The sequence below is a fragment of the Stegostoma tigrinum genome, chromosome 43 (genome assembly GCF_030684315.1).
Source record: "Stegostoma tigrinum isolate sSteTig4 chromosome 43, sSteTig4.hap1, whole genome shotgun sequence".
Taxonomy (NCBI): domain Eukaryota; kingdom Metazoa; phylum Chordata; class Chondrichthyes; order Orectolobiformes; family Stegostomatidae; genus Stegostoma; species Stegostoma tigrinum.
The window spans coordinates 3,254,309-3,279,124 of record NC_081396.1 but is presented as its reverse complement, the minus strand read 5'-3'; the positions used below and the strand labels follow the sequence as shown (position 1 = coordinate 3,279,124).

The following is a 24,816-nucleotide window of genomic DNA, read 5'->3' as shown; positions in this document are numbered from 1 at the left end:
GCTTTTTAACTCATTCGCTATCTGAATATCTCCCTATCTCTACATCTAATATTTCTATCTATCTATCTATCTATCTATCTATCTATCTATCTATCTATCTATCTATCTATCTATCTATCTATCTATCTATCTATCTATCTATCTATCTATCTATCTAACTATCTATCTATCTCACTATCTATCTATCTTTCTATCGATCAATCTTTTGACCTACCTATCTACCGATCCTCCTATCAAGGGATCCGTCTTTAAATCATGATGTGCTGTAATGGTCCTGCACGGAATGGTGCATCTTTCCATCAGGTCTGAGAATGTACAAGCAATTCCTGTCATGACAACGTGATGCAATTGACAAATAAACTTTTCTCCTACGTTATTGCTGGCTTTATTTCCTTGTGCAGAGGTGATGGATGTGTTTTGAAACTGGTTTTCCGCCAAGCTTTCAACAGTAACGAAAGAAATCTCTGATTTACTACTGGGACTGCTGAAACTTCAGAATCTCCTATTAAATGACACTTTGAATTCCAGGATCTATTTCTGCAATCGGCTTGATTTCTATCATTTTTTTATGCCTGGCAAATTAACACCATATGAATCAACTAAAACAAAACATCACCAAACTCGTTATGTTTTGCCATTTCCACAAAAGATCTATGCCACTTGGCATGTCTTCTTTGAAAAAGGTCATTGCATACAGCTTTCACTGGGTGACTATGAGGAAACTGGAAATTTACTGTACACCAGTATTTTTTATTACTTCCAAACAAAAGTCATTCGAGATAGTTAGGCTGTGTATTATCTATTTTAAAGCTCTAGGTTGTGAAATCAATTGATACAAACTCGCATTGCAGTGACAGTCGTTATCATCTCAAAGTACATTTTTAAAGTTTAGTTGGTTCGAGCTCGTATCTTGTTGTACCGTTCTCTGATCATTTAAGTTTAGTGGGCACTTGCAGTTTGGTTAGCGCTAGTGTAATCTCACGCTTATTTTTTACTGATGTCTATTATATAACGATACCTATCATAGATACCAATGAGCAGAGAAATGAACTGTTTATGACCTGACGATATACATACACGCCTGCCTGCAGTGATTTGGGTGCCTCGGCGATTTTTTCTTAATTTATCAACTGGTCTATTGTCATACATTAGATTAGCTTTCAAAAGACTGTCTGAGTGTTATGATTTTCTGGAAACTCATTGTTTATTTCTGAGACGTAGTTTTACTTGGCTGTGCATTTTCAAATGATTATGTTCAGCTGGACCAATTTGAATCAAATTAAAGGAGAGATATTCTTCAAGAAAAGGAGCTTTTTCTCATCTCTGAGTTCAAACTGTTTCGTCACATACAAGACATTCTAAACATAATCATTTTGTACATGGTCCATATTAAGTTGCCAAACCTGAATTTAGAGTCGCCTGTTATGAATTATTTGTTATTTTGTTGCGTGGCAGAGACGTGGAATGTCTACAAAAAGAGTCAGTGCTTTTATTGGCTGATGATATTTTTCATGTAATTTTGGCAGATTCTTCTGCTTGTCAATGAGTTTCAAGAAATAAAGAGATTTAACTTGCAATTGAATTTTTACTGTCTCAGATAAAATAATAAAAGCTATCATCTGAACCAGACCTGAAGCTGTTTAATTGTACTTTCATCGCTAAATATATGGCATTATGTCCAATCAAGATGCACAGCAAAACAAATATTCCAAGATGGAAAAGTGTCCATCTTTAATAATAACCTCATGCAAATATATTAGCCCATCTGTGAGGACTGTTGGAGATGCAGCCACAGCCTTCAGCTGGAAGCCAACAGGCGGAGCCTCTAAACCTGCTCCCACTGATGGGCATATAAATACTGGTCACTGGACCGTAATTCAACACTCCTTGATCTGGAGTTTGTTCAGGAAGCTTTTGACAGAAGCTTTTCTCTCAAGCTACCAGACTGACTATGTCGACGATTCTTATCAGTTTGTTTCTGACTTTCTTATCCTGTGAGTGTTTTCTTTTTTTCTCCAAGCTTCTTTTTGTTATCGTTTAAGTGTTCCTCTACCTCGAAAATGTAAAAGATTCAGGAATCATTTCATTAGTAAAACTAGTCATATTTCATTTTCCTTTTGAAGGTGTCCTGTCTGAGGTTACTTTAATTCAACCAGAGGCAAGGAACAGCCAACCTGGAGGCTCCCTGAGACTGACCTGTAAAACCAGCGGGTTTAGTCTTGGTAGCTACTACATGGGTTGGGTCCGTCAGGTTCCCGGACAGGCTCTGGAGTGGTTGATTACCTACTATGATTCATCAAACAGTTACTATGCGCCAGCAATTAAAGATCGATTTATTGCATCCAAAGACACTTCAAACAACATCTTCGCGTTGGAAATGGAGAGCCTGAAGATTGAAGACACCGCCGTCTATTACTGTGCAAAAGATCACAGAGCGACGAACAATGGCTAGACACGTCCAAAAACACCTTGAGGAGACACTTTGTCGATTCCACTGTAAACTGATGGTTTGTACTTGTTTTCGATGTGATATTCACAACTATAATGTAAAGTAGGCTTTAAACTGCATCTTCCAACACTATCACAGAGGAAATGAACCATTAAAACTAACAAACCAAACAATCATATAGGGTAAAGTTTTTGGCATCTTGGATGTCGTGCTAATCGTTCCAACAATTAAAGGCTTGGGCATTATGTGAAATTGAACGCATCTATCACCTCAGGAAATTTCTGTTAATTGTGTTATGCAAGCTATGGCATTTATTCCACAATAATCAGTACTAAATTTCAATTTCACATCAAATTGAGACAGAACGTAGAACAAACAATGAGGGCAGCTTCTGTGCGGGTTCACATCACTGTGGTACTTCATTGGCCGTTCATCCTGGGGTAGCACAGCCATTATGATCAATACAAAAGCCCGTTCAGCTCGAATTGTTAGAGACAAGGTCAGTGCTTACTTTTACAAACCAACCAAACATGCAGTGCAATGTCAGTTCAGTGGGGTATTACCCGAGTATCACGACTTAATTTGTAAAAACGGAGATATTTATTGATGACTAGTTGGCGATATTGGCAATCAGTTCATGCTTTATTCCTTGAAGTGTAAAACGTGAGAATCAGTTGTCAAGAGTGAGCAGAATACATTTGCACAATTCTAACGTGATGAAGAGTTGTCGTGATTTTATTTTGCCTCTGGTTATGAATATTTAAAATAATGACAGTTTTATTTGTTTTGTGCAGAGCCAGTTATTGTGTGACCCCATCCAGTGAATGTAACATTGTGATGGCTTCGATTCCTGGGGACAAGGAACCATGGTGACAATGACTTTAGGTAAGAAACTTGAACGTTCTTAGCAACCGTTATATTTGTTTTAACTGTCTATTAATTTGAGTAATTCATGATTCAAACGAAACTCAGATTCTGTGCTAAGTTTCGTTGTGTTCCAATTGCCTTTTCTGCAAATAAGTATAAAATTCATTTAAGTTCCAGCAAACAAGTAAAGTGCTGGCGATAGATTCAGTTATTCGGCGTTTCTCTCATTTTTATGAGACGGCAACACTGTTTGCCTGGGTGAATTGAAAAAAGTGTCTGAAACAGTATGACATTTAAACAATGATTGATGCCAGTGAAACTCAATATCTGCGAGTTTTATTATCAACACCAAACGTTAAGAATGTTTTGAAAATAAAAATGACAAAATATGCGAAAATATTGTTGTTAATTTCTTCAATATATTTCATCTACATGTCATATCCATGTCATGCTTGTACTTTAAGGCTTAGTATGTTAATTTTGTTGATGATAAACATAGTGGGTTCTCTCTTGAAATTTTCTTATGGTACTTTCGTTCATTCTGTTGATTTGAGTTGATTGGCTTGATCAACTGAAATGATTGCCAATCTTTTCAGTCAGTTGATTTCAGCTGATTAGATTCTGAGTTTGTTTTATTTGATTTTGTTGAATTCAGTTGATTGGATTCTGTTTCTATTTCAGTTGAATTTGTTGCTTTGAGTTGATTGACTCCTGATTTTGTTTTTCTACACTCTGTTGACTTGAGTTGCTTGCATTTCCATTAACTTTGTGGAATAGAGCTGGGTTTAAAACGGGCTTCATGCTTTATGTAATTGGTGTTTTCGTTAATTCCATGTTCATGGGGTTGTCCATTGAATTACTTTTAATTACTTATACTTTTGAAGTTATTTGCTTACCCTGCATCGTTTCTGCATTTGCTGAACTCGTGGCGACATTGCTTGATTGATGCCATTATATCCGTTTGCAACAGTCTGAAAACAGACTTAATGTCAACACACGGAATGTCTGAGGAGTAAACAAAAATGGCATTTTAGTGCATAGGCTTCAAAAACAAAATGATTCTAATTGGAAAATAGTTAAGTCTGATCTTACGAGACTCATATAAATACAATTTGGGGGCAACATCTCAAAATGCCTAATTGATCGATTTTCATAACTGAGAACCAAGTTATTATAATGCATAATTATAATGTGGTAATCTGTGTTCATTGAACTCATCTTGTTTTGACATTAAAGTCATGAATCAATTTATGACTCCAACTGCTCTAATGCCCAGTGCTCACAATTTACATGAGCAGAAAAGCTAAACAGGTTGGAAATAAATTAGATTGCACCTAAAGATTTTTAAAAAGTGCTAAGACTTATGTGTTGTTACATAAGTCACCTTGCAAACAATGCTGCTGTTATGAATTCTTATTTCTATATTATTTAATCATTAGCTTGTTTGATGGTGAGCAGCTTCGATGGATTCCAACTTGCGATTTCTTTTGTGGTGTTACAGTTCTGTTGAAAATGCCTACACAGCCAATTCAGTTGCAAATGCATGACTCTCCCTCAAGTCTGCAAATTGGTTATTTTTTCCTTTATCGAAAAGATAATATGCTTGCGGGCATCAAAGTCGTAACGGTTTCTGGTTTATACATCCTTATAGCATTGTTTACATGGTTGGTGAAATTAAACTCTCCGGTTTCCTCATTGAATGCAAACAGCATTCGAGTTGAAATTTCATAAAGCCTAATATGAGGTGAAAGGCAAATGGCAAAGCTTTGGAAATTAAGGAAGAACAGATAACCTGTGGAGCACTTTTTCCTTATACATAACAGTTGCCGATTAACTTATTCCGCTCCTTGCAATCAGCTATAGCGATCACAAGATGTTTTCTTGTATGCTTTACAAGTGACAGAGAAATCTCAATAGAATTTCAACAATACAATGTTCTATTCGTTCTTGACATTGAGCTAAAATGCGATTACTTTGGTCAAGAATCAAATTTCAATTCCATCATATATTACAAACAAGATTTCTGGCTGGGAATGATAATTGGCAAAGACTAATTAGCAATTCTCCCGAAATACTTAGATGAAGAGCAGATCCAGTTCACTGCATTGATCATTTTCACAAACGACTTGATTTATTTAATTTTTCTATCCTATTAAACTATGTTTGTGCGAATGAAAACAAAATTTTAACTGAGTGGTTTAATCTGCACAGAGTTCCATGTTTTCGAAATTCGTGTGGTTTGAATAAATATAATTTTATTTTGCAATGTCATATCAACTCAAGGGTCATTCGTTCGAAAACAACTGATGGCGGGGATTATGTGACCAAGGTTAGAGTTTGTATTGATTAAAATTATCCAACCATGAACTCTTCATGTGATTGCCTGCTGCAAATGCAGAAAATGTGTTATATATCAATGTGTTGAGACATACACAGAGTTTACAATTTTGTAGAAACAGTCAGTACAGAGAGTTAGAACACATTGCTTACTTGAAACAATAAAATTGAGTAATATTTACTTTATTAATATACTTGACCAAATGGTGCAACTTTTCCTTCTGAAGGATTTTGTCCACATTAGTTAAGTGTGACGATCATTTATTTAAATATCAGGTAAAGTGGGCAACTGCCGACAGAAACCCATTCTCAATTCATACATTCTAAAAATTTATCGTTCACTGCAAAACAACTGCAAAGCAACCCTGACAGTAAATATTTAGCTTAAGTTATTTAACAGAATTTTTTTCCACAATATGATGCAAATTGGTTCTGTACAGTGCATGCAAAATCTCCAAATTTACCGAACTATTTTCAGAATATGTAGAATTAATTTCGAGAATTATCCATTTCCTAATGATCTTAGCTTAAATTGGTGAAACGTCTCACCTCAATAACTTGGTTTATCATGATGACTTATGAACGTTAGTGAAGGAGTAGGTAACCTCTGTTCAATGTGAACGTATTCCCATCCGCATGAATGCTTACCTCTGACGAGTTTCTTTCATGAAAGTTAAATTTGGTTGAATCTGTAACATTTGATGAGATGGATTGAACAAATTTAGCCACGAGGATCAAGACTGTTGTACAGTTTGTGTCTGTGCTATTTCTGACCATTGTAACTCGTCTGGTTTGACCTCCTCTATCTGAAACTGTTCGAGTTCAGCTGATTCTTCAAAAATGCTTTCATCTGCTGATAAAATAATATTCCATTGGCCCCTCAGAAATGAAAACTCTGATCAAATTGCTAAAATCAGAACGAACAGTTCAGAAATGAAAGACAGATTGCTGGAGTTTTGAAATCGGTTGCTCACAATTATGTGTCAGCTTTGGGAATTTTTTGATTGAGCGAGGCAGTGGAAAAGGCATCTTATGTATTCTAATCCTCCCTCAGTTTTCCGTGATATCTTTGGTGCCACAATATAGGATCAGCATTTAATTTGCATCTTCTTCTTGGAATAGCTGTCGCGGGCTGTTATTGTCACTGGTAAAGATCAAACTGTACTTCAAAAGATTTCACTTTATTTGGATTATAGCGGATCTTTTGGTGAAGAAACTCCTGTGATTCTATTGGAAAGGGAATTCCCCAGGAATGAAATCTAATGGCACTAAATGTATCACTATGGAATTCCTAGTTGTATTCCACAGCAGTTCATCCAGAGATTTTTAAGTTCAGTAGGACTATCAAAGTGCGCTTGAATAATTCTTGAAAAGACTCTGTAACTATGACTGCTTGCTGAAAGGACGGACTAGTTGACCTGGTTAATGTAGTGTCCAACAGGCTGGCTGTATTTTCCTAGATAGTGTCGAGCTGATTGAATTTTGGTCTCTTGTAGTGCAGCTGTGGTGCCCCTCACTTTCTGATATGTGGCCCATGTTCAATTCCAATCTGTTACAGAGGTGCAGAATGCCATCTCTGAACAGGTTAAATCAGAGAGAAAAAAAAACTCTTCAATTTCTGTGGGTGTTGTCGGAATCCAAAAATAGACTCCTGATTCAATCGCTGCCTTACATAGTAGATGGAATTTGGCGGGGGTTTGGGGGAGCTCAATTTAATTTAAATAAAAACAATATATGCTCATTGGATTTGGGTGACGCTAGTGGGGTTAATTCAGTTAAGCCCCACAGATATTCCAGCTTCTGACTTGCTCTTCTATCAATAGCATTAACAACAATCGTAGTATGAATCATCTCGAAAGAGTACGTGAGTTGACAATATTGAGACTGTTTTATTTTATATCTTACCATTGACTTAGCTGATCAGGAAAGTTTGACTGTTCAGAAGAATGAGACTTCCGTTGAATCCAACACTTGGAGCAAATGATGGCAAATTGTCAGCTAATCTTTAGTTTATATCTCAGTTCGTCCATTACCTCTCCAAAGAAACCTTTTCCAGCAGAAGTCGAGCAAACTTAATCAAAACCGAACTGAATAGATGTCAATTGCTGTGCCAGAAAACATGTAAACAATTTGCTGAGGCGGGGTATACTGGGCTCGAAAAAATTGTCTTTGCATTCTCTCCTCAGGAGCTCCCAGACCAACTGCGATTCATCTGTAATTTATTCCAGGCTTCCAGCATTCAGTTTGTTTTTTTGTTTCATTGAAATCATGCTCGATTGTTAGTGAAACAATGTAAGTTTTTCATAAAGTGTGTTATACTAAATTAAGAATGTTCAGTGATATTTAATATCAGATAATCATTGAAAGTGATTAACCCAATCTGCAGCCGTGGTTTCAGAAGGAATAGAATCATGAGAATCAATTTTAGATCTGACAATTTCCTGTTCTAACATCACAATCAAGTTCATTAGACTATCTTAATTAATCTTTATATTTCTTTATTCCTGGCAAAATTAACATATGGTTACAATGCTAAAAATGAGGAAACCTTCATTCCCATTAAATAATGAAGAGACAGTTCTGTTAATTCAGTGAAAACACAGTCAAACCACACAGAAGGAAACTCTTTGGTGCTTGTCCCTGAATGGACACTCAACAAGTCCCTCAAATAAGTTTCAATCCTTCCAGTAGTTATTTGTGTCTCTAGACAGACTTGGAAATGTCAGAAATCTTACATCTCCTTGAGAACTTTGTAGTCACCAGCCTACTTGAATTTCTACATTTCACGTGGCATTTGTATATCCGCAGCACTGTCAGGAAGTGAGTTCAAAAATTGTCGTCCTGAAATAGGAAAGGGACAGAGAAACAGTTGCAAGTGAAACCAAGTGTGATTTGGAGGTAAACGTTCAAGTGAAGCACCTGCTTGCTTGTGCACCCTTGTCCTTTGCGTCGATAGTTTTGGGAAGTGCTGCCGAAAGAAAAGCTGAGGATACTAATTAGACGCCGATGAAGGCCTCTTGGCACATTAAGAATGTTAGTCCGTTCATGAGATCATGATATTTCTTGAGCACAACAGTCTTCCCAACACACCATAAAATTTTACTCATTTGTTTGCTGTTCAACTGGAGCGTGGTGCACCTCTGGAAATTTCTGCCAAAGAAAGTGGTTGAGGCTAAAACATGAAATATTTTCAAGGAATTTATTAATTGTTTAAGGAATGAAGGAAGAAGTGGTTATGAGGGGAAATATGAACAGGACACAATATTTGGCATTGAAACTTGAAAACATTGAATGGTTAGCAAGTTTTTGACATCAACAAAATTAGTCATAAAGTGGACAGTGAAGTACATTTTCTAAAAGTCCAAAGGGATCTTGGTTAGCAGGATCCGTCAGCTGAGGAATGACAGAGAGTCCAACTTAGATGAATGAGTGGTGTTGTATTTTGATGAGACAAAGCAGGGCAAGAAGTACACAGGATTTGTTGGGCACTGGGGAGTGCTGTCAAACAGAGGGACCTAGGGGTTCAGTGACGTCGTTCCTTGAAAGAGGTGTCACTGATAGAGTGGTGATTAAGGCGTTTGGCATGCTTTTCTCCATTGGTTAGACCGTTGAGTAATAAGAGTCGACATGTCAATTTGCAGCTGTACCAGACATTAGTGAGTCCACATTTGGAGTACTGTGTTTAGGTTTTGTTGCCCTGCTGCACGAACAATCTTGGTAATTGGATAAGCACATGGACGTACGTGGAATAGTGTAGGTTAGATGGGCTTGAGATCGGTATGACAGATCGGCACAACATCGAGGGCCGAAGGGCCTGTACTGTGCTGTAATGTTCCATGTTCTATGTTCTAATTAAGGAAGAGGACAGAAAATATTTGCTGGACGATACTTAGACGTGATGTTTTGAGTGATGGGAAGGCATTGTTTACTCTTTTTATTAATCTCGTGATTTTGGAAGATTAATTCATCGGTTTATGCAGTTTTGCATAATCATGAGGGAAATAGATAAGGGGAGGAGCAAAGGTTTCTCTGTTGTCCCATTGCAGGGCAGATCAAAACTCAATGCCATCGTTTTAAGTTGAGAAGAAAGTTTTAAAAAGGGACCGAAGGGAAACTTTTTTTTCACGCTGAGGATGATAGGCGCCTGGAATGAATTGGGAGAGGATGTGGTAGATGCAAGTACAGCTGCAACGATGAAAAGACTTTTCGGCAAGCACATGAACAGCTTTAGAGACACGTGCACCAAATGTACGCAACTGGATTTAATTTAATTTGTGAATGGTGTCTGTATTGATGATTTGGACTGAAGGGACGGTTTCTATACTGTCTGACTCGATAACTCTGTGACCATATCATGGAGCAGGCTTGAAATTCACAGGTGGTGAGCCAGTGAGGGGAAAGAGTGTGAGCTGGTAGGCTTTGGTGTTTTGAGTGGCTGCAGGATGAGCTGACATGCACTTAGCTTGGAAGTTTAGAATCCAGGCAAATGATTATGGTCACGAGGAACCAATTTGGCTGAGTGGAACTTGTTGGGTGAAAGGTCGTTTTAGTGGAAATATTTTAGGTGTCTCAAGTGCCAGACTGGTAGGTTGACGGGTCAGCATTATGCGGACCTTTTTGGGTGGTAGGTGATCACAGTAATGAAGTGACAGGGGGGGGCACCATGCACAATGCAAAGCTTGCAGTTTGGCAAAGTGGCAGGCAGTAAACAACGAAAGAGAAGAGAGGTGGGATGCAATGTTTGAGATTTAATTGTGTGAGATGAGTGTTAAATGATCGAGGCCTTGAAATCATATGTGGGGAAGGTGGGTCCCCACTACAGTGACAGGTACTGTCAGGGCCAGCTACAAATGGACCATGTGCAGATTGGCAGAAGGGAAATGGCTTGTAAGGAATAGAGATTACATGTCCAGATGGGTAAATGATTATCTTGAAATGTGTGGTATTGTGTGAATGAGCTCATGCATTCCGGAGTGAATGGCTATGTGACAGTGTGGGAGTTATCTATGTCAGTGGAGGTTCAGGGAAGAGTGTGAGGGAGTGGAGGTCAGACTGAGAAATTCGAGTTGTTGCGGCGAATTCAGTGTCAATTTGACAGCTAAAGCACACATGTTAATTTCTTGAAGCAGTCCTAGGGAAATGCTTATCAGCTGACCATAGTTCACCAAAGCCTCTGATTCTCAATGGAGGAGCACTTATTTTCAGAGGCCTCCAGCATTCAGATAATTGCCCATGATCAGTTTAAACTTCCAGACAATTGGCAAGACGTCAACTGTGACAGAGATTCTGACTGCTCTCGGCGTCTGCTCCTCTTGGAACTGCTGCAGCGAACTTCTTCCGAGGGAAAATATTCTGACTTGCATTTGGCAATGGAAAGGAAGTTAAATAACACATTTTTCCCAAATATATTCCATCTCCCAGAAGAGTAATTTTAAACATTCATCTTGACAATGTTATTGTCATTGCTGAGTCCCACGTAATCAACATACTATTGGCTGTCATTCAAAAAAAATATGATTTACCATGCAAATGTTCCGGCGCCAAGAGAAGGTCAGAGGCCAGACATTTTCGGCAAGTAATTTACTTGCTATCACGAAAAGCCTGCTGACCATCAACAAGGCACGAGACAGAAGTGACTGAAACTTAATTTGTGCTTAGATTTTTGGAACCATTCAGCACGAAGAAATGCACTTGTTTGGCATCCCATTTATCACGCGCAATATTCACTCCTTTCCTCCTGATGCACTGGAACCGTTATTGGTTCTCTGCGAGTTCGACTGTAGTAACTCTACCAGACTCCACCCCCCGCAAATTCTGAGCCCACGACCTCGACCACCAAGAAGGACGGAGCAGCAACTGAAACACAGCACAACCAACTGCAATTGTTCTCTTTGCTTAACGATATTGCCGCTTCTTCACGATATTGCTGGGACGACCACTGCCAGCTAAGCAATACTATGAGTATCTGCTTTGTAAGGTTAATAAAGTTGGAAGAAAGCAACTCTCCACCACATCCCCATGGATAATTAGCAACGGGCTAAGTGTGCTACTGCTGACAACAATGTCGACATCACACGCACGAATATAACCAAAGAAAGTATGAGCCAATTTTTGTTTCAAACTCGGCAGCTATTTGTATTTCATTACTTGTATTGTGATGCACATTGAAGTCTCTCTCATGAGGGATGCACATTGAAGTCTCTGTCATGACGGCAGACACTGCTAACACTTTATTATCTATGTCTTCCAACTGGAGCTCAAATCGGAAGAACATTGAATTATCAGTCAAGGTTTTGTGGTATAGCAGCATTAGATAATAAGAAGGGTGCTGCCTCACCCTATTCGTTCCTCAATTTAAGGCATTTCATGGAGCCAGAAGTCAATGTTGATTACTGCCCTGGAAACTTTACCCCAACTATCTAGCAATGTACTGCTACTTCAATTGAATCGGTGTGGCAGCTGGAATATGATTTTTGTTTAATGGTGAAACAATTGAAATTTGTCAGCTGGCAAAGACTTAATTTCCTTTCAGGCACATCAAATTTATATCTTGTTAGACAGGGATTAGTCGGAAAGTGTTCACAACGAGCCTCACAACTCAGAAAGTCAGAAAAGCCGCTTCATATTCTTTCATTTTTTTTATGATTGTTTCATTGCAATCCTGTAATTATGGATTACAGTGACTTCAGAAGTTCAGTCACTTTAAAATCTTTGGGAGCATGGGGACTCTGAGGCAATATGAGCTGATCAATTGCCATGATCTTGCTTCGACAAGAGCAGTCATAGAAAGGACAAGACAATTTATAATTCACATAACATTCTTGATTGAGAAATGCAAACATGCTAAATGAACAATGGAACTCGGAACTCTCTCTTTTGCTCTCTGTCCCGCTCTCTCTCTCTGTTTCTCTCTCTCTTGCATGTCACACACACACACACACACACACACACACACACACACACACACACACACACACACACACACACACACACACACACACACACACACACACACACACATACACACACACCAGAAGGTTGTTTTTCTGTTCTCATTTATAGCACCCACGGTGTTTTGGGTTTTAATTAATTTAACTTCTCCTCTATTCACTTGTATTCCAAATGAAATTTCAATTTTGTTATTGGTGAAATCTGTCAAAACTGAATAGTGGTTGGATTGAAGTGTTCTTATTCCATAGTTATAACATAATGGTCAAGAAATAAAGCGTGTTTCTGGAGGTCAAATTAACAGATCATGATCAAAAATATAAAAAAAAGCAAAAATAACATGAACTTATGTTGCTATAGGAACTGGCATCGCTTTCACCCTCGGACGACTGTCTGTACAGATTTTGCACATTCTCCGTGTACCTGTGTGTGTTTCTAAAGGGGTTTCGCATTTCCTCCTACAGTCCAAAGATGTCCAGGTTAGCTTGAATAACCATTCAAAATTTCCCGCAGTGCCCAGGGGTATTTATGTGTGGTGGATTAGCCATGTGAAATTCAGCGTTTTCGGGGAGGGTCATGGTTCTGGATAAGGTGCTGTTCGGAGTGGCAGTATGGAACATGTTGGACTGAATGATCTGTTTGCACACTGTAAGGATTCTATGAATTAACAGAGTCTAACTTGCTTAATCTGGCATTCTTTCCCAGTGACACTGTCTTCCCTGAAAATTTATGGTCTAGCCTCCTGTGAGCACCACAGCACTGACGGCTCTGTGATTTTTGGTTGTTTGGCGATGGACTATTCCCCTGACACCACTAGTGTGACCTGGAAGAAAGGTGGGGAGCCGATCACGACTGGATTTATGACATACCCATCGGTGAGAAACAAGAAGGGAACTTATACCCTGAGCAGTCAGTTAGTGGTCACTGAGTCGGAGGCAGAATGTGAAAAAATTATCTGTGAGGTTCAACAGAGCGGATCCGACACGAACACTGGAATGCCATGTAAGTGCTGTGGGAACGTGATAAACAGGCCTGTGTGCTTTGTGTGAATAGGGCATGATTCTTTACATTTTTCACAGAATCATAAATGTAGATGCAGAGAGAATGACCCTTTGGCCCATCTATTAAACACCAATCAAAGAAAACTACCCAACTATTCTAATACAATTTACTAACCCATGATCAATTGCCTTGTTGATTTGACAATGCAAGTATTTGTCTGAAAACTTCTAATATGTTATGAGGGTTTCAGCTTCAACATGACTCACAAGCACTCAGCTCCAATTCCGCCATTGTCTGAATGATTTATTCCACTCAAAACGAACGGATGATTTAAATTACAGAGAAAGACTGAATAAGATGGGGTTAATTTCCCCGGAGAGTCGAAGACTGGAGTCCTGGTAGAAGTTTATAAAATTATGAGGAATATGGGCAGAGTGAACAGCCAATGTCTTTTCGTTGGGATAAGGGAGTCCAAAGCTTAGAGGGCATAGGTTTAAGTTGAAAAGGCAAAGATTTAACAGGGACTATGCAAAGGGAGTCATGTGAACCAAATGAGATGCCAGAGGAACTGGTGGAGTATAATTATAACATTTAAAAGTTATCTGGACGGGTACATGAACAGGAACGGTTGGGAGGCATATGTGGCAAATACTGGCAAAAGTTATCAGATTAATTTGGGATATCTGTCACAATGGGCTTTTTACACCAAAGTGCCTGTTCCGATGCTGTACACGTTTACGACTCAGTGACTTTTTGGCAAGTCCTTGAGCTATAAGTAATAGATGCGCATGTGCACTACAAAAAAATCTCGTGCATCTCAGGATACTTATAGTGTTAAACCTTGCATTTTTTCAGCATGCACGCATCACCTCATACTTACCCAGAAGGATTTCCATTTGTCATGATCAGCCCATCGAGTCACGTTTTTTTAAAAAAAAACCTCCTATGCTGTACAATTTTTGAGCTCAATACTTACAACTCACCAATTTTAATTCCATCTGCGAAGCTTCCAATCAACCCTTCTAGATTAAAGTCTAAATTGTTTGTAGACATCACAAACAGTAAGAATATTTATGCTGATCCCCACAGAGCACCACTAGACACAGACCTCCAGTCACACAAACACACCACAACCATCACCCTCCAATTCCTACCGCTCAGCCATTTCTGGGTCCAATCATATTTCCTCAGATCCCGTTGCCTCTTAGTTTTGCTATCTACTACCCACCTCGTGAGTCTTTGAAAAATCCCTTCAAGTTCGTTAGACATGACTTCCCCTCAATAAAATTTGCCGACAATTTTTGATTAAACTCTTCCAACTGAAAATTAATAGCTTCCAATATTTTCCAGAAGACTGAGCCTAGTTTGACTGTCTCCTGATTCCATGGTTTATACTTTGCTCCATTTTGCTCCGTGGTACTACCTTGACTGGCCGACAGCCACTTGGGAATCCCCTGAGGCCAAAGATTAATTCAAAATTATTGCTATCACTTCAATGATTTCCTCCTTTTCCTCTCTCAGCAGCCCTGGATATATTTTATCCGACCTGTAATACAACACAGAGCATCCAATCATCTAATTCAGATTTCCTAAAACTGATTATAATTCTTCTCCATGATTTCTATACCCGCATCTTCACTTTAATTGTGAAGTCTGACACAATATTTTCATTTATAATATTACCTACATGTTGTTACTCCAGGCAAATAATATTGCTGGAGCACTTATTGGGCTCCATTGCTTCCGTAGTTATCCTTCTGTCATTAATAAACTTGGAACACAGCTCTTTTTTATAAAAAAAAGCTTTCCAATATTGTGCCAATATATTTTTGTGCTTCGTTTTTCTCTCTTAATTTCTCTTTTAAAACTTGCCCTTGCATGCTCGTTACGTCTTAAGAGATTCCATTGTTTTGACCATTCGACAATTGCCATAAGCCTTCTTTTTTCTCTCTCTCTTTACATAATCCAGTATGACTTTTGATGTCCAGGGCTCACTGCATTTTTCATCACATGGCGTTTCTTTGTTGGTACATGTTGGGCTTTCAGTCTTTGCATTTCCTCCTGGAAAGCATCCTCCTGCTCCAACTCACATTTACCATTAAATGTCAGCTCTCAGTTCACTCTGGTAAAATCAGACCCTGTCATATTAAACTTGGCCTTTACGTGTTTCACAATTTGGGTTCAGGCCGATTATTCTCACTTTCCAGAACAATATTGAAGCTAAGGAATTTTGTGATCAGTTTCTGCAAAATGCTTCTCCTTTGATATATTAAGCACTTTTTCGGCGTCATTAACTAAAGTTAAGTCCAGCTTCAGCCTCGCTTGCAAGGCCTCCTGCATACTGTATTAAAAAGCGCAGTTTCACAATTCTGCTCCTTCTGGACATTTGAAACGATGCCGACGTTGAGGAAGTTGAAATCCTTACAATCATTAGCCGATTTATGTACTCTTTTCTGCAAGTTTGCTGATGTATATGCACTCCTATCTCTCGGACTTTTCGAGGAACTTTCCTTGCTCTCATTGCAGTCTTTTTGTTTCATTTTGGTTTTTAATTCCTTTTCATTTGCCTTCATTTGAGGAGGTATCTACGATTTCATTCTTCTTTCCCACTGAAAACCTCCTGCTCAATATTGCGACAGACACGACCCTCCGACTTCCATTTTATAACTTCCTGCAACTCGCCTGAAGGCTATATCTCCTCGAATAATGTGCCCTGTCTCAACATATCTCCGTGATGTCAGTTACGTAAATTCCTCATTTTTCTCTTCAACTCGTCGGAATATTTTGATTGATTTGTCTGATGTATAATTTCTGCACCATATTTTAAACTTGCTCTTTCTTCCAATTTTAGCACTTGATATCAACCTGCTGATCTTCCTGTCTGAATGCCAGCTTTTTCTGTATTTTGCGTAATTAGGATCCTTGTAATGGTTAGGCAAGTATCTACTAACCACAATGAACACGGAGAGAAAAGAACTGACTCCATTTGTTCTTGAATCAGATAATTTACACGATCTGTTTTCTTAAGGCAAAAATGGCGGTGTTCCTCCAACTGTTCTGCTAACTGTGAGTTCCAGTGAAGAAATCGAGAGCAGAAAAGTTGCAACCATAGTCTGTTCAATCTTTGACTTCAAACCAAAGAAAATCTCCGTGGTTTGGTTGAAGAATGGAAGAGAAGTGAATTCTGGTATCTTCACTTTTCCCGTGTGTGAAGCAAATGGAAACTTCTCAACGATCAGTCAGCTGAGAGTCCCATATAGTGAATGGTTCGACAGAGCAGTCTATACATGCCAGGTCGATCATGAAGGGCTCATTCAAAGTCAGAACATCACCAGACCTCAGGGTAAGAGATGCATTCCTATAGAAAGAACACTAATTCTGAATGCTGATGCAAACCCAATACACTTAATTTATCAAGCTTAGTGAACAGCACAGTATAAGTTCTAATTTGAGATCATGCAGTGTGTAATTCATTTCATTGTGAGTTTGATGTCAGCATTGCTCATAAATTAAATCAGAAAAAGGTGTTTCCCTCGATGTTGATGACATATGACAGTTAATCGGATTCATTTGATAAGGTTCCCCATGGTAGGCTCATTCAGAAGAACAGGAGGAATGGGATACAGGGGAACTTTTTTTTTTAGCTGCCTGGATACAGAATTGGCTGGCCAACAGAAGACAGCGAGTGGTAGTAGAAGGAAAATATTCTGCCTGGAAGTCAGTGGTGAGTGGGGTTCCACAGGGCTCTGTCCTTGGGCCTCTACTGTTTGTAATTTTTATTAATTACTTGGATGAGGGGATTGAAGGATGGGTCAGCAAGTTTGCAGACGACACAAAGGTCGGAGGTGTCGTTGACAGCATAGAGGGCTGTTGTAGGCTGCAGCGGGACATTGACAGGATGCGGAGATGGGCTGAGAGGTGGCAGATGGAGTTCAACCTGGATAAATGCGAGGTGATGCATTTTGGAAGGTCGAATTTGAAAGCTGAGTACAGGATTAAGGATAGGATTCTTGGCAGTGTGGAGGAACAGAGGGATCTTGGTGTGCAGATACATAGATCCCTTAAAATGGCCACCCAAGTGGACAGGGTTGTTAAGAAAGCATATGCTGTTTTGGCTTTCATTAGCAGGGGGATTGAGTTTAAGAGTCGTGAGATCTTGTTGCAGCTCTATAAAACTTTGGTTAAACCACACTTGGAATACTGCGTCCAGTTCTGGTCGCCCTATTATAGGAAAGATGTGGATGCTTTGGAGAGGGTTCAGAGGAGGTTTACCAGGATGCTGCCTGGACTGGAGGGCTTATCTTATGAAGAGAGGTTGACTGAGCTCGGTCTCTTTTCATTGGAGAAAAGGAGGAGGAGAGGGGACCTAATTGAGGTATACAACATAATGAGAGGCATAGATAGAGTTGATAGCCAGAGACTATTTCCCAGGGCAGAAATGGCTAGCACGAGGGGTCATAGTTTTAAGCTGGTTGGAGGAAAGTATAGAGGGGATGTCAGAGGCGGGTTCTTTACACAGAGAGTTGTGAGAGCATGGAATGCGTTGCCAGCAGCAGTTGTGGAAGCAAGGTCATTGGGGTCATTTAAGAGACTGCTGGACATGCATATGGTCACAGAAATTTGAGGGTGCATACATGAGGATCAATGGTCGGCACAACATTGTGGGCTGAAGGGCCTGTTCTGTGCTGTACTGTTCTATGTTCTATGTTCTATGTTCTATTTGTTGTTTGACAATACTTGGAGAGGGAGTGGGAATGGAGAATCCATTGCTGGTAACGGCCTCAAGGAGAAGGGGCTTGGGCGGAGAGGAGACGTCAAGAAGCGATCTCATTGAAACTTAGAAAACACTGAGAGATTGAGATAGGGTGGATGTGGAGAAGATATTTTCACTCGTAGTTGACTCGGGCCCGACGACACAACCTCAGAGTGAAAGGGGGGACCAGAGAGAACTGGACCAAAGATAAATATCTTTAACCAGGGAGTGATGAATACGTGGATCTCACTGCCTCAGAGGGTTGTGGAGGTCAAGTCGATGACAGCATTTAAGATCGAGATAGAATGGCTGGTGCTTAGTATGGGGAGAAGGCAGGAGAATGGGGTTGAGAAACAAATCAGCCATGAATGAATCGCAGAGCAGACTGGATTGACTGAATCTTTTGATTCTGTTCCTATATCTTTCGATTTTGTCGTCAGAAGATGACACAGGAAGGTATGAAGCGACTAATGTTTGAAAATAAAACAAGATGTGCTCAATACTTTGTTCCAAGATCAGGAATTACCTGTTGACCTTGAGCATTGGACGACAACTTTTTACATATGATGGGGGTCGTTAACTTCAATCATGACACCAAAACGGAGACCAAGTGAGAAGAAAACTTCATTAACAGAGATAAACTTGATCTCATCCAGCCTCCTTTAGACGTTTTCTCAAATTAGTGGATGTGGCAGGGCAATAAATTCTGGTGGGAATGCAGCAATTAGAATGAATTAACTCAGCATTAGAGCAAACATATTTTAGCCTAGTTTAAAGATGGATATGTTTACGCAGTGAGTCTTGGAAATCTGAAATTTACCAGTGCAAATATCATGTGAGATTGTACGTCAATACAAAACTCTCCCTGCTTGACTTCTTTTTGTTCTGTGGTGAAATTCAAAATTGCAGTTAGCTAAGCAAAATGAGAGTTGAGCTTATTCATTATCTCACTGAATAGGGAGTGGTGGAGGGAAGGATTGAACAGACAAGTATCCCACTCTATTTCCGATGCTGTATTCTATGTCTCGTTTTCAGGTCTACTCTAAATTCGGCACACGAGGAATAATATTTCATGAGCTACTTTAGAGAACGATCTCACACCAATAACGCAACTTATTTTCCATCACGTTAAATTGTATTGAACAGTACTTTCGTGAAATTTCACAATTCTTGTAACATAGGAAAATATCCATAATTACACGAGGAATAAGAGAATGACTACGTTTGATTACCGGTTTACTGAAATTGTTATTTGATTTGACACTCACCATGACCAGCAGCATTTGCACACATGCCTCATGAAAGTAAAAATGAATTCATTGTGCTGATTGGAGATTAGTTTTGCCAAACGTATCAACAGTTGGCCATAAGTGAGACAAGAACTCTGAAAGGAAATTGCTCCATGGGTTAAATCGTGGTACCAGTGATTTTTTTTTCTTTTCCTTTTTTTTAAACAGAAAATTCACTCGTTGCAAAGCTACTTTTCATTAGTAATAATTACACAGGGAATTTTATAGATAATCAACAATGTTTTCACAAATCAAAATATATGAACAAAAGTAAGTATTGTTGCAAGAATAGTTGGAATTTGCCCTCTCAAAGGTAGTTTTTTGACATTGTGAGTCAATAGACTGAACACTGGTGTTTTGTTTCTCAAGAAGCATATTTATATTTTAATTGATTCTAATTTCTGTTCCATTGTAGTTTCAGAGTGTCATGATTACACAGCTAAAATACTACCGCCACCAGTTGAACAGGTCTTACTGGAGGCCACGGTGACATTAACCTGCATTGTGTACAACCTTCATTTTGAAGCCAACTTCACCTGGATACATGACAAGAAGTCTCTGAAATCAGAGTTTGTTCATCAGTCCGGAGAGCATTCTGAAGGTGTTATCAGCAAGTTAGATATTTCTACTGAAGCCTGGCTGAGTGGGGATACATTTGAATGCGTGGTGAACAATCAGTATCTGCCGACTCCACTGAGACAGTCTATCCACAAGGAGAAATGTGAGTGAAGAAATGAATGTACAAAGTATCCCATGAGTAATTTAGACCCCTTAAATCGTTAAAATGCTTTGATTGGTAATGCAGTAACGCCACTGGGAGGATTTATAACAAATTTCTGGGAAGAAAGCTAAGTAACTGATAAAGAGAAAATGTCTTCAAGGATATTCTGTTGTGATTAAGTCAAACAAATTGGAAAGAGACATGGAGTTTTGTGATGTAAACACCAGTAATGACAAATGGACGAAATTCTGGGCTGATAACAGGACGTCACTTGTGAACTGAACATTTTTTTCATGAATAGTATGAATATCATTCTGCTCCTTTCAAAAATGAAAGTGAATAAATCCCAAATTAAATATGGAATATTTGTATATTCAATGAAATTCCAATATTGTTTCTTGATTTTTTGAAAATAATTCATTTTTGTTTCAAATATTCTGCAGTGGTAAACCCGCTGGAGCCATCGGTGTCTGTCCTCCTGCCAACGACAGAAGACGTCTCCGCACAGAAGTTTGTTTCACTCACCTGTTTAGTGAGAGGTTTCAGGCCCCGAGAGATCCTCGTCAAGTGGACAACCAACGACAAGCCGGTTAATCCCACTAACTATAAGAACACCGAGGTGATGGCAGAGAGCGATAACACCTCTTTCTTCATGTACAGCCTATTATCCATTTCTGCAGAGGAGTGGGCCAGCGGTGCTTCTTACTCCTGTGTGGTGGGACATGAAGCGATTCCATTGAAGATCATCAACAGAACGGTTGATAAGTCCAGCGGTAAACCGAGTTTTGTGAATATTTCACTTGCACTGATGGACATCATAAATTCATGTCTATGAAAATTTCAAGGTTACACTTCAGAATTCAATAAAAGTAATAAACCATTTTCTTTCCTCCAATTATTATATAAATAGGCAACCGCTTAATTGATTGTGTTTCCCACTTTTAAAAACATTCCTTCTTTCTAGTTAAGGTCAATAGTTAGCAGGTCCAGGACTTTTGTCTGCACACTTATAGCTCCCTGCTCAGAGTGGTCCCTGTTCACTGACAGACTGAAGCTCACACATTGCGGAATTCTGCAAAGTACCTTCTTCGACTTAAAATCCCACTGTGACAAAGTTTGGCAATGTCAATTTCATCACAAATGAACACCATGAATTATGATCGTTGTCTTCCTGATTCCTCAATGGCCCATGTCGATAAATTTTATGCCAGCTTTAAATTGCTCCATTGTACTAATTGGGAACATAAACTTTAGAGACATTTAAAATTATTTTTGATTGGAACATGCCAAAAAGAAAGGATTGCTTTGGGGAACTAGCATATCATGTTCAGAATGATTTGGATTTATCCATTTTTATTTGGGGACTGCCAGGGATCTCACACCAGTGCATCAGTTGACAGAATGCATCTTCACTTTCACACGCAAGATAACAAGGAAATTTCTTTTCTTCTTGTCGACCAGAGGGAGTTACAGGTACAAGGATGAACAGACCATATGCTTACTCCCCTTGCCGTGTTTTTACATTGTACGTCCTCTGTCATGTGATTTCGTAGCTTACAGGAACAGTCAGCTTCTTCCTTACTAACAATGATTTAAATTTTCCATGCAACATACTTCGTTTGAAGGATGTTGAACGCACTCCTTCCATCATTCATCTGTTAACATCGACTCTGCATAATCCAAAACCAAACTGGCATTATTCCAGCTTATTTTCACCAGTTTTCACTCAAAATCCGAGAACCCACGGAATCAGTTCTCGTATTCAAACACCGGATGTCATTTTCTTTCACTTGCCTTGTACATATTTTATATCCAACATACTTAGAAATGCGATATACATCTCCGGAGTCATAGAGATTTGATCTCGGGGCTTTTATCTCGGAAACAGAAATTCTGTCTTTACATCAAGTGTCAATCACAAAGTGCTTATCTCCCCATAAGGGCGAGAAATGTTCCCTACACCATCTGGATCAGAAATAATCATTGGAAATCGATTAACATTGCTCAACGATGAAAAGAAAAAGTCTCATTTCAGAGCATAAACAAATACAGATGCAGACAAAAATTCACAAGCGCTCTAAAGACACACATATACAAGCTCTCACCTAAAGGGACACACATATGTGCTAACAGAAATGCACATACAGATAAGCTGTCGCACAAGCATATATGCAGACAGGCGTATTTGCATATGATATATGAGCTGTCATATACACTCTCACAAAAAAGACCAGTGCAGAGAAGGAACAGACCCAAATAAACTGTGATAACTGTGCATAATCATGAAAAATATAAGCATTCTCTAGCACACAAATGCTAAATAATACCCATCCATTCATACACCATAATATGTACAGTCATGAAATTATAAGTGCACATACAATATCCGAGATATATCTTTCCACATGTGCACTCACATCGACATATATGAGCGCAGACATAAACTTTAATCTCATTATAATCTCACTTGCAGAAATATAGTAATATGAGGAAAGAGGCAGCTTATTTCCTTCCTTTTAAACTATTTGATCAGCACATAAACGCAGTCATGTATACACACAATTTATGAGTCTCAAATGCAGACACAGAAGGGCATAGATCAACACACAGTGGGATATTGGCAACAAAAGTGGAATGGCACAACGACAGTGAACATTCACATGCAATAGCACATGATATCGCATCAGGGAGATGGGGTAGGATGCTTTACTAAGAAAATCATATCATCACATAAATATACACATCAATCAAAACATGAAGCTACATATGAACAGAACAAATTTATGGAGTACAAACATGAAAATAATCTAAGTATGGTAGATTTTGAAATCAATACATTAACACACATTTTCATAAGCACTATGCAAAAGAGAAATCACAAAGTCAATAAAAAAATACAGACAGTTATCGATGAATGAAGTGGCATGTGAAGATATTGATTCTTACACATTATGAAATGAACACAATTTACTCACACAAGCACAAAGATGTGAATGAACACACCAGCACCAAGGCAACATGAATATGTTTTGCCATGCATAAGCTTCAACGTGAAAAAGGGCGAAGGAAATGACACTCATTACCACGTACGCAAACAATAAAGCAAAAACATACTCACCAGGCTATAGACGAAAACAAACTAAGGGGCAGTTCACAACAAAAAAATCATACTCTAGATCCAAATTTTGCTCATGATTTGTCGAGCAATTGATCACATATAAATAAAGAAGATGAGTAATCACATTTCCACTCTTATCTGCCACAGCCTGTATTGAAAATATAATGAGCGAATTAATGCATTCGTTCCCAATCAGTGTACCTGGAATGATAACAATGATTATACTCTCCAAGAACAGTTTCAATGAAGACATGCCTCAAAGTGTTCAGACCTGGATAACAAAGGAAGAACATGTGCAACCAGTATTAGCAAGATATTGCTAACAGTCACTAACACAATAATAGATAGAGATCAAGAAACAAATTTGAGAACAACCTGACGGCTTGAAGAAGGTGTAATGGTCCCTGATGACATTATTTTGAGAAAGTATATCGGATTGGATCAATGGACAATCTAAATCCGTTGTCTCGGCTTTATATTCATAGATTCGATAGATCGTAATTGGATTGAAGACTTTGAGTATGATAACGGCAACATCAGGACAACAGCTTCTACATTCATCACCTTGTTCTTCCTGAGCATTTTCTATAGTGCTGCCGTCACGCTGGTGAAGGTGAGAATAATGAAATCATTCACGCTTCAAACAGACCATTGTGGCTTGTGAAATCTCGAAGTGTGTCATTGAATTAAAATTAAAACCTGAATGCCCTGATCAGAGATATCTAAACCATTCCCCAATCTCTCTTTTTCAGGTCAAGTGATTGAGTTTTGGACACCATAGAATTTCCTCGAGGAAATTTTATTTTTATTGAGGCCACTGAATTCCAAATGTACAGTCCGTCCTACTGTTGACACTAGCAGTGAGATAGATTCAATTTATGAGTATGTAACTGGGAAAATATTCAATGGGATTTCCAATTTACCTTGTTTGATCGTCAAGACAATTAACGTTGCAATAATTTGTAGCTTCCCAATTGTTTGAAGTCATTTTGTGTTTTTGTTCTTGACAATCCTTATTCAGAATTGTTGCCTGTCCTTTATGTTGAGCCCGCATTTTGTTTTTTTCTGGTTACTGTTACCGATGAGCATAAAATTCAAAGCTCATAGGTCATGCATTATTATCTCAATGTCGCATCCGGTCATTATGTTCATTTTTGGTGATTTTAACAGAAACGTTTCGATACAAAAGCTGTCAGAAGCAGTAAATAAATCTTAAATGAAGATGTACAAACCTTGAATTTGCTTAATTCTTTCTTGCAGGGCCATTGGTCAGGATATACTTGCCCAAGTGTGTACACCCCGCTCCAATCCCAGCCAAATCCCAGCTTATGT

The 24,816-nt window shown here is 38.8% G+C and overlaps 1 gene segment (V, D, J or C); it reads left to right on the top strand.

Annotated features, from left to right (window-relative positions):
- The first annotated feature begins 1,894 nt into the window (after positions 1-1,894).
- LOC125449148 (Ig heavy chain C region, membrane-bound form-like) lies at positions 1,895-24,418 on the top strand. The segment is given in 9 exon segments: positions 1,895-1,994; positions 2,124-2,444; positions 3,284-3,334; positions 13,307-13,603; positions 16,632-16,946; positions 20,061-20,366; positions 20,810-21,139; positions 23,970-24,097; positions 24,237-24,418. Coding segments are annotated over 9 exon segments (1,800 nt in total).
- Positions 24,419-24,816: the final 398 nt, after the last annotated feature.